Here is an 11026-nt window from a genome sequence, read left to right as displayed (position 1 = left end):
GAAGGGGTGGGGGGGGGCTGAGGGGGTCCGACCCTATAAAAAGGCAGGAGAGGCTCCGTGCCTCAGCACTGAATATACGTGATCTGCCCCACCTCAGTACTGTCTGTAAGTATACCAACACACCAGAGTCCAGCAGCGTGGATCTTCAGTAGACCGTTAATAGACTTAGTATGCACCCGCACCCGCACCCGCACCCGCAGGTGGAGGTGGCTTTAGCACTTAGCCGGTTAGCGGGATAAATAGGTATTTTATTTTAAATCAAACAAAAAAGATGACATTTAGGTCAAATGTGTGACTACGTTTGGACTTTAAATTCCACCAGGTGTTTTTTTTACAGTAAATAATAATAATAACAATAATAAACAAATACATTTAGGATGTTTATCTGTACGGTCCAGTTCAGCACTGGCCTCAGGTCAGATGCTCCTGCAGTGAACGAACAAATCTACGCTGTGGTGAAATGATGAACGAGGCAGATTAGTCACCAGTGACACCACAGAAGAAGAAGAAGAAGAAGTGTGTGGAGAATGAATGTTTGGAGCTGCAGTTGGATTGAATCCTGTTATTCCTGCCTTGACTTTGTTTCATCTCCACAGGGAGAGCCAGTCTTTTTTTCATTGTTTTTCCTTTTGATGTTTCAGCATCATTTATGATGTGTTTTATTTTAACTCCAGAGAGAAACTGCCGCAGCCATGAACCCTCAGCAGATGGAGCAGATGGGTCAGTTCAGGATCACGGTCTGGGAGGAGGAGAACTTCCAGGGGAAGAGATGTGAGTTCATGCTGGAGTGTCAGAACATCATGGAGAGGGGCTTCCACAAAATCCGCTCCCTCAAGATCGAGAACGGACCGTAAGTCAACTTTCCTGCCGACCTGTGGTTCAATTCCCACACTTACTAAAAACTTTTTTTTTTTTAAATGTCAAAACTGAGTTAATTTCAAAGACTAATATCAGAGGAATAATTGACCTGATGCTGCAGAGATTTACCAGCTCCACAATCCAATACAATCACATTAATATGGTTCCGGCTTATCTGATCAGAAACACACAAATGACGACTTCAATAACAAACGCAATCAATCAATGGAAATAAATAACAGCAAAAATCACAGAAAGCGTACATTAATAACAAACAGTGATTAATAACCAGCTGCTGTTACTGCAGCACCAGCTGCAGCCGACTGTGACCCTGCAGTGATATGAGTTGGCCGTGTGCAGCTGTGGGCTACGAGTCGCTTTGTCTGACTGACTGACGATCAGATAAAGGGTGGAGCAGGAGCAGGAGGTGCAGCGGAGGCAGGAGGAGCAGTATCTCCTGTTTGTTTTGAGCCGGCGGAACAAAGGAACGTACGACTGTGGCTAAAAAAAAAAAAAAAAACCCTTTAACATCGAAGAAAGAGTTCAGTTTGTTGTATGTGGGAAGTGTTCCTGCCTTACAATCTGGAGGTCATTTGTTCAAACCCTGGTGCTGGTATCTGTTGTTTTCAGGTATAGTTTGCCTGAGCTCTAACAGCAGAAACTAGAGGTCGACAGTAATTAAACACAGCGGTTAGCGTTCTTGCCTAACGGCAAAAAAGGTCATCTATTCAAATCTCAGTGTTTACTGATTGGATTTTCGTACATAGTTCGCAAGACGGTTACACAGGGGTCAAACTGCGGTAAGTGCCTCTGCCTTACAGTGCAGATGGTCACCTGTTTGAATCTCTGTATGGTTTTGGTCTCTGGTCTGTGACCCCGCCCTGACCCCTGACATATATCTGTGTATCTGCTGCAGCTGGGTGGGCTACGAGTACCCCGAGTTCCAGGGACAGCAGTTCATCCTGGAGAAGGGAGACTACCCGTGCTACCAGGCCTGGAGTGGAAACATTGGCTACAGAACCGAGCACCTGCTGTCCTTCAGACCCATCAAGTGTGCCGTAAGATCCTCCATCCTTGTTTCCATCCTTTGACTCCTTGTCTCCTCCACCCTCTGTGACAGAACACACTTTAACTGCCTCTTCCAACAGAACCACAGCGACAGCAAGATGACCCTGTACGAGTGTGAGGACTTCCAGGGCCGCAAGTTCGAGCTGTGCGACGACTACCCCTCCCTGCAGGCCATGGGCTGGTGTAGCAAGGAGGTGCCCTCCATCAAGATCAACTCTGGAGCGTAAGCTACGACCCCTCTGACCTTCAGAGGCAGAACTTTCATTTCAGTTCCTGCAGAATTCTAGGGGAATCATTTATATTTATAGCAGACACTAGTGGGTGCTGTTGAGGGACAATTTATGAGTAAGTATTTTAGGAGGGACTCCTATTAACAACTATGATTATTAGAATGGTTGAAGTAAAAATAAATATATTTTGGACGGGTAGTTAGAGCAAATATAAATAGACAGACAGTGGAACTCTAAATATTCAGTACATGTTATTTTGCATCTTTGTTATAACTGATTTGATTTTTTTAATCTGACCAATTCCATAAATTATACAAAATTAATTTGTTAATTCCTGCAGCTTTTATTTAAAGTTTTTTTACACGCTGTACGCTGTGAATTAAATGAATTATTTCTTATCTTATGTCTTTATAAAATAACAAAGATAATCTTTTATCTTCAGTGATGAGCGTGTGAAGCCTACAATAGCCTTTAGTCACCCCTCCCCCCTCCACCCCCCCTCTGTGTCCCTGCAGCTGGGTTGCCTATCAGTTCCCTGGTTACCGTGGTTACCAGTACATCATGGAGAGAGACAGACACCAAGGAGAGTACAGAAACTACAACGAGTACAGCACCCAGGCTCACACCAACCAGGTGCAGTCCATCCGTAGGATCCAACAGTGAGCCTTCACTCTGACGACCTCTGACCTGAAACCAAAAAAAAAGCCTCCAGCTGAACTATTTCCTGTCCGGAGCGCGGGACGGAACGCTGTCAGAGATCCGTAGATGGACAAACTCTTTCTGTCTCTCTGTGGATCTTCTGCGTCTACGGAAATGGAGTCACTTCTTCTTCTACGATGAAGCATGATTTTGAAAAAAAAAAAAGGAAATAAAATCTTTTCTTTAAACCTAACGTCATGTTGTCAGGATTCTTTCTTTCATCTCTTCATTCAAACTAAACAAAGACCAGTCGTTCCAGACATTCTGGAACCTCATTTTGACATCACACATTTCTGACACCACAGACTTCACGTGATCACAGCTGTCAATCAAGATGTGCCGGCTATATTTATATATATTTACATATATCAATTACTAGGTATTTCACATGACCTACTTTTAATTCCAGGTGACCCCACATGGGGTCACGACCCCATGGTTTAATAATGTACCAACAGTCATAATACAGGTTCCCGTATAAGAACCGATGGAGTTCTACTGGTAAGAAATAAGGAAATAAACTAACCCTTCAGGAAACGGGTGTCAAAAATATTACGAGGTGTTTCTGTTGTTTTTTTTGTCAGACAAATGTGTTCAAATAAACAAACAAAGAAACTTTACTGTTGTTTTAATTATTTTGTGTCTTTAACTAGAGATAAAAAAGAAGCAAAGCCGGGTTTTTTCAAATTTGATAAAACTTTAAACTGTGAAATCGATCAGTTTAAATTCTACATTTTGGGCTCTTGAATCTTTTAGCTACATTTACCCGATGAAAAAGTCCAGTTTTACACTGCAGCTCAACGCTAAGGCAGAGAGGCTGTTTTAGCTTCGCTAACTCTAGAACAGCTACTCTGAAGTCAGTTGGTGGAAAACTAATTTAAACCCATGTGTTTGCAGTCACTTTAGCTGCTCCTTAATATCAACAAACAGGATGCTAATTTACTGGGGAAGCCTGAAGGGTTGTTGGTCCGATTCTCTGCCTTCACTGTGTTGTGCAGGTACAAAAAAAAAAACTACTGGGGAAGCCTGAAGGGTTGTTGGTTCGATTCTCTGCCTTTACTGTGTTGTGCAAGTACAAAAAAAACAAAAAATATTTTCACAGACTGAATTTCATGGTTGGTTCAACGGCAAATTTTGTTGAATTAATATGTTGTTGTTTATTTTTTTCATCTATTCTCCTCTTCTTCTAGTAGCAGGATTACTCTCTTGGCTGATGATACGTGGCTCTACTTTGCATCAGTTGACGATGCTCGGTACAAGAACACGCCCTGGCCTGGGTGTTGATAACCATCTCAGGATGTAGGACCTGTTAGACAGCTCAGTGAAGGTGTCTAACACAAACAAAAACCCAAAGGTGTGAAACTCAAACATCAGCCCAAACCACTCTCAACCCGTGGCCACAACGATGACGGCTGGGAACGGTTCGATTTCAGCTTAACGGTAACGTCTGCAGCCTGACACGGTACGAGCCGAACAAACGCTCCACATCTGAGGCCTGGAGTCCACGTGTGTAACAAATGAAACGCAGATATTACAAAGCGGCAGCTCAGCATCTGTTTGTTTATTCTAACGCGCAGCGCCACAGTTATCCTGCAGGCCTGCGCCGGGTTCCTGGAGTGTGTTTACCTCCACACACTCCTCCTGTCGGTCCAGGAAGTGGGATTCCGTGTTACACACCCAGGAGTCGTCAGTGTCTCACTGTCCCACACCCAAAAAACCAGGATCTTTTAATAAATGTGTAACCGTGCACACACACACACCTTTCTCAAACATACATACCTGTGCACACTGATTAAAGAGGCTGCACTCTCACTACCTCAGAGGAGTCGGTCTTCAGTGCTGCACTAAGTGGGAAGCCGGACACCAGCAGCTCCAAGGTAGGTGTCTGACACCTGAGGTTTTAGTGTCAAAGTTGACTTTGGTTTTTCTGTTTTTTAAAATATTGTCATTTTAAAGTAAGTAAATGGTTAAAAGACTATAGTTTTACTCCTAGTTTTAGGACTTTGTTTTTCTACTAGACTAAATCAAGTTTGATGTTTTCGCCTCTAGTTTAGATGAAACATTTTGTCATTGTGTTTTGTGTTTTCATCTGTGCGTGTTGGTCACTGATTGGAAGTCCCTGCTGCGTGAGGTGAAGACGCCATACCTGCACATCCACAGTCGACCGCCGCTCCACCCTCGGACCAGTCTAGCTTTCAAGGCTTGTTTTAAGTTGCCTGCGGCTTTTACTTGGACACAGGCAGCTAAAGCAAGTCTGGGACGCCACTGACACGACCACACGTCCAGCCCCCGAGAACCGCTGCAAAGACAAGAGAAGAAAACAAAGACGGAGTTTTAGCTCAGGAAGTGGATAACAGGTGATATTTGTTGATTTGAGGAAAATAAAAATCTGAAGTTTTGTCATAAAAAACAGAACAGACAGAAATAAGAGCCGGTCAACTCTGTTATTGACGCAGATTATTGGCATAAAATCGCACAATCAATGAACGTACTTGTTTACATTTTGTTTAATCTTTTAAAGTAACATGTTGCAGCTAATGTTTAGGTTTTAAAGGAATGAATATAATTTTTATTGCATTATTTTTCAAAGGACAAAGAACAAAGATGTAAATACACACACACATCTGTCACTGTGTTTATTTGTTGTGTTTATTGTTGTTTTTGTAAAAAAAATATTTAATGTTTCTATTTACTTTGACTAGTTAAATAGACACAAAATAAATTCATTTGGCTGCAAAAATATAGATCAGAATTTGTTTTAAATAAAATTGTAAAATATTCTGTTCCAGAGTCACGAGAACAGAAGTGACCCTTAAAGTAGTGCACAAATATGGACCTACATATATTGATGAGTAAAATATTCTGTTCCAGAGTCACGAGGACAGAAGTGACCCTTAAAGTAGTGAACAAATATGGACCTACATATATTGGTGAATATATATATATATATATATTATACATTTTCTCATCATGCAGGCTTCACAACAACAACCACATTCATGTACAAATAGGAAAGTCTTAACAAAACAAAGTGACAACATGCTGGAGGTTGAAACGGTATTTTAAGCTGAAGGTACGTGGGTGAAACGAAAACTCTTCCCTGCAGTGTGTGCAAATAACATGGCTGTGCAGTTAATCAGTTTGTGAATATCATTAATTCTATGTATAGAATCAGTCACGTTGGACTGAATTACAGCATAAACCAGGCTGATCTGTGGGTCTACAGATTAAAAAACAAAACCTCAGAGCATGAAAAGTCACGGATTTAACGAGCAGCATGACCAGCCCTCAGAGGCGGAGGCTGTCGAACCTTAAACCCACCAACAGAAGGTCAATGTTCTTGTTTTCTCGTGTGCACTGAGGCGTGCGTTTCAAGGTAAATGTTCTTTTCCCGAGGCGAACCAGGTCCGCGCTGTTTGCCCAGAGGTAAAGAGGCGGAAAAGTGAGGAGGATCTGAACTGGTTTCCATGTCAAACACTTCAATTCACCATAGAAACTCAGATCTTAACGTGGAAACTTTATTAAACTGTGATGGCGGATTGATAAGGCCCGAATTTCTATCGCTCTCCTTTTATTGTGGCCACCAGGCGGACTGACAGAGGTAAATTGCTCTTTTAATTAAAGCAATGCAGCAGGGGAAATTGCTGTCTGAATAATGTCTCGGAGATGGGGGCCAGTGACAGTTGCCTGGAAACTTCAATCTGTTCCCCCCGCATTTATTCCAGATCACAGTTATGAGATAAAGTTTAATAAAAATCGTTTCCTCTGCCGCCAACGAAATGAAATCCAACCCTTTCTGAACGAGTGAGCACAATGAGGCCGGACTGCGGAGGAAACCTCATGTTCAACATGTATCTCTCAGGTTGGTCGTTTTGTCCCCGCAAAGTCACGCAAACCGCGGCTCCCGGCCCGATTCGCTGGTCTGTGCACGGGCTGCGGTCATGCTCCACCTGCAGGGTTCGGCTTTGTTCTGCCTTTTCAATCTGGGAGCCCGTCTGCTCTTTTGTCGGAAATCGGAAATCCTTTTTCCTGGACGCGTTTCCTGGCTCCTGACAGAAGAGACCGCACAGAGGACGCGCCAAAAGGCATTAGACTGGGACCGGGCGGAGACGCGTTCGCGGGATTCCAGAATAATTCAGAATATTCCAGAATGTTCGACGCTAATGCGAAAATGTTTCTTATATTTGATGTTTTGTTTGGTTTTTTTTAAATCAACATTTCTGACTCTCCACGGTTGATTTTTTTATATATATATTTTGGTGAAAGGTTTATTTTGTTATAGAGTCGTAACTTATTTTCTACCTAAAACTAATCACGGTTTATTTTATATTCCTCACAGTCAACGTTGATTTCCTACAGTATTATATATTTTTCAGAAACATTTTCTTATTTTATTTCCAGTTTTTTAAATAAAACCGGGCAAAGCTACATTTTCTCGTATTTGACATTTTTAAATTCATATTTCTGAATATCTACAATAATATCTGGAATTTATTTAAATTTGTTTTAGTACTGACTAAATTTATTAACCCTGTAACAAAACAAAACGTCTGTATTTTATTTTCCTCAGTTTCCGACCGTCGCTGCGTCGTCGTTATTTCTGTTTCTCTGCAACAAAAATGTTACATTTCGGAACAAGAAACGCGAATATAAACAAAATATATATATCATGTCTATTTCCGACTGCAGCTTTTAAAATATATTCTCTATTTTTTGCAGCTCAAGAAGCACAAAAACAATTATATTTTATGTCGACAGAAGACTTTGTTTATTTTGGTAGAGGTTTTATTTATTTAGAGCTCAAACATATATTTTACAGGAAGTGTTATATTTGGAATTATATTTATCTTTAGAAGAACAACTATCTACGATATGGAATATATATTTTCCTGAATACATTTATTTATATTTATTTATAAAATAAATTCATTTCAATTCATATTTATTTATATAAAGGTCTTAGTTGTGAATACATTTATTTATATTTATTTATATAAAGGTCTTTGTTATTTGAATTCAAACGCTTTATTTACTTTTTTATATCCAATGCTTTAATATTTCATTTTCAATTTCAAAATACATTTTAAAATATGAATCTATATTTTAATTATTTTATATATTTGTGACTCTCAACATTAGCCTTTACTTTTTATTGTATTGTATTGTGTCACAGTTGTTTAAAATCACAGCTGTGAACATTTGAATATGTTTTTTTGAAGCTAGATTTGATTTGAATTTGTTTAACAAAAATACGTATTAATTAAAATTCAGCTGCGACGTGATGGTGATGGTGATGATGGTGATGATGGTGACGATAGTGACTGTGGTGAATGATGGTGATGATAGTGATGATGGTGACTGTGGTGATGATCAGTGTCACTGTTTAATTTCAGATCCAACAGAGAATCTGTTGAAAGAAACCAAAGGGACTTCGTGGGGTCCATTAAACACCGGAGTACAGAAAGGTAGGTTGGTTTTTTTAAATCATTATAAAATATGTTAAAATGTTCGTTTTTATAACATAAAACAACCGGTTGGTAAATATAATTATATTTCTTCATTTCTTCCTATAAATAATAATGTTTATTAACCATTCGTTGACAGATTTTCTGTTTCTTTGTCCAATTTTCGGATTTAAAAAAACAAAAACTCAGATGGTATAGAAGAATAATTTATATATTTTTATCTGAATTAAAAAAACCTGTGGCTTAGGTTTATTTAAATATAAACAGTAACTAAGGTCAAATTGACTGATGGTGACGTCAGTTTTATAATTATTAGAAAATACAAGACTAATATATTTGGGTGATGCTGCGTTCAGGGACCAAAGTAACAAACCAAACAAAATAAAATAGTTACTTAAAAGAAAATCAACTTATCAATACATCGTACGCACGATTTATTTTATAAAACACAAAACGGCCACATGTTAAATCCACGCCCGACGTATTGTATCTGTTTAAATGTTTGAAGGGTGAGTGCAGCTGTTTTAGTGCAGCTGTTTTAGTGCAGCTGTTTTAGTGCAGCTGTTTTAGTGCAGCTGTTTTAGTGCAGCTGTTTTAGTGCAGCTGTTTTATTGCCCTGCAGGCAGCGGGCAGATCCAGCTGTGGCAGTTCCTCCTGGAGCTGCTCTCCGACAGCACCAACATGTCCTGCATCGCCTGGGAGGGAACCAACGGCGAGTTCAAGCTCATCGACCCGGACGAGGTGGCCCGACGCTGGGGGGAGCGCAAGAGCAAACCCAACATGAACTACGACAAGCTGAGCCGCGCGCTGCGCTACTACTACGACAAGAACATCATGACTAAAGTGCACGGCAAGAGGTACGCGTACAAGTTCGACTTCCACGGCCTGGCGCAGGTGTGCCAGCCCTCCACCACGGAACAGGCGCTCTACAAGTTCCAGGGCAACTTTTCCCCGATTCCCTTTTCAGGGATCTCCAAACTGAACCTCATGGCTCCGGCCGTGGGGCCCTCGGGCTTCTCCTACTGGCCCGGATCCGCACCCACAGCGCTCTACCACAGCCACAACCTGCAGCCGCCGGGGCCCTTTGGCACAATGTCCCCGTCCCACGTCAGCTGTGTCAACCACATCAACGGCCTGAGCGCCGTCAACGGTCACTACAACTGACCACAGGGGGGCGTCTGTGGGTCACACAGGACTGTGAGGACAGTGGTGGAGGAGGGAGGAGGGAAGGGGGAGACGGAGAGAGGAGAGGAAGGCTGAGGGAGGAAAAAGGCATCTTAAATTCTCACCCAATAAAAGTAAAAACAAGTAAATAAATGAGTGAATCGGTAAATAGACAGAAATAAAAACACGTTTTTGTTGTTAACGTGTCACTGGCATCAACAAAACAGACACGTTTTTAACCCTACAGGACCAACATAGAGTAGACACGGCCGCCACGTTAACTCCTGGTTTTACTCCTCTCCTAAAAAAAATGAATCCATGAACTTGTCGACATCCAATAATAATAAAAACACAAAAAGCACAACCTCTGTTTTTATAACGGTTTGGTTTTTTTTTGTTGCATTTTTTAAACGTCTTTTTTGTTTTTCAGTCACATTTCTTTTGTATTCAAGTGTGTTTTCAAGCCGACGCCAACGATTACTGGACCTTTTCTGCCATCTAGTGGCAAAATTGAGAAGCCCAGGTTTATAACACAAACGAGAACTAGTAATTTTCGTATTCGATTAATCACGTGATTGCCGTCTGTAATAACCAATGATAAATCCTTGTTTCAGTCACACAGACTCTAAAGTTCACGTTAAACCCCAAAATAACGACAGAATCCAGTTCATTTTCACTATAAAAAACAAATTAATTCACAAAGTGCAGAAATCCAGGCAGATTATTTGGTTCTCATTCACAGTGAGTGTGTTTCTAAAGAACATTCTGGGGTCAGGGGTCAGGGTCAGTCAGGGTCAGGGTCGGAGGTGACCTCTCTAACCTCTTTTGGTTTTTACAAGGATATAATGAAAATAAAATAAAACAAAATATTAAGACGACCATTCACACCTACATTCAATGTCAAAACAGTGACGTCATTCCTATAAGGCATGAGGACCACCCACTCTGACACCGTGTGGTCCCATTATAACTCTGACATTATTATCATGATAATTTCTAAGTCTGCTGTGATAACTTGAATGAATAAATGTGACATTAACAATCTTACCCACGAGAGGGCGCCATTTACTACCAAGAATTAAAGGCTCTTTTTCATTACCCTGGGTCCAACTCAGTGCTACTGAAATCTGAAAATCTGAACCGTCAACAAAGACATTTTTCTGCCTCCACCGGGTCTTCATTGACTAAAAAGTCAATTTTTGGCACAAACCGCAATACAGTCACATTCATAATAATAAAAATGATTTTGTTCAGATTTTGTTTAGGGTTGGGGCTGAGAAAAGGCACATTCTTTGACCTCACAAAACACAAAATCCAGTGTGTGTGTGTGTAAGAGAGAGAGGGAGAGGGAGAGAGCGAGAGAAAGAATTTTCAGCTGTCAATAGCAGATCTATTGATATGCAAGGCACACAAACAGTGTTGCACACTGGTCCACTGTGATGTGTCCAGTCTCTCCTGTTAGGACTCTGCACAAAGGATAAGGTTTAAACAAAGTCTGACCTCTGACCTTGACCTAACCTAATGAAACTAGGTGTGTAGGTG

At 40.9% G+C, this 11026-nt stretch overlaps 2 protein-coding genes and 1 long non-coding RNA gene across 3 annotated transcripts in view; 2 read left to right on the top strand and 1 right to left on the bottom strand.

Annotated features, from left to right (window-relative positions):
• Positions 1 to 5469, bottom strand: part of LOC112488356 (uncharacterized) — an 11663-nt gene extending 6194 nt beyond the window's left edge. The window contains exon 1 of the long non-coding RNA XR_003052328.1: positions 5002 to 5469. This is a non-coding gene — a long non-coding RNA (uncharacterized LOC112488356). The remainder of the gene's footprint in view (positions 1 to 5001) is intronic.
• On the top strand, positions 50 to 3039 carry cryba2b (crystallin, beta A2b). The gene is made up of 5 exons (XM_008329102.3): positions 50 to 105; positions 675 to 850; positions 1775 to 1916; positions 2007 to 2149; positions 2672 to 3039. Exons 2-5 carry the CDS (start codon positions 693 to 695, stop codon positions 2817 to 2819), a joined length of 591 nt encoding a protein of 196 aa, XP_008327324.1. The 5' UTR covers positions 50 to 105; positions 675 to 692; the 3' UTR covers positions 2820 to 3039.
• A 993-nt stretch (positions 5470 to 6462) lies between the features above and the next one.
• fev (FEV transcription factor, ETS family member) lies at positions 6463 to 9682 on the top strand. The gene is made up of 3 exons (XM_017039842.2): positions 6463 to 6717; positions 8249 to 8320; positions 8943 to 9682. Exons 1-3 carry the CDS (start codon positions 6669 to 6671, stop codon positions 9482 to 9484), a joined length of 663 nt encoding a protein of 220 aa, XP_016895331.1. The 5' UTR covers positions 6463 to 6668; the 3' UTR covers positions 9485 to 9682.
• Positions 9683 to 11026: the final 1344 nt, after the last annotated feature.

The sequence above is a fragment of the Cynoglossus semilaevis genome, chromosome 16 (assembly GCF_000523025.1).
Source record: "Cynoglossus semilaevis isolate Cse_v1.0 chromosome 16, Cse_v1.0, whole genome shotgun sequence".
Lineage (NCBI taxonomy): Eukaryota > Metazoa > Chordata > Actinopteri > Pleuronectiformes > Cynoglossidae > Cynoglossus > Cynoglossus semilaevis.
This window is presented reverse-complemented; position numbering and strand designations above follow the sequence as displayed.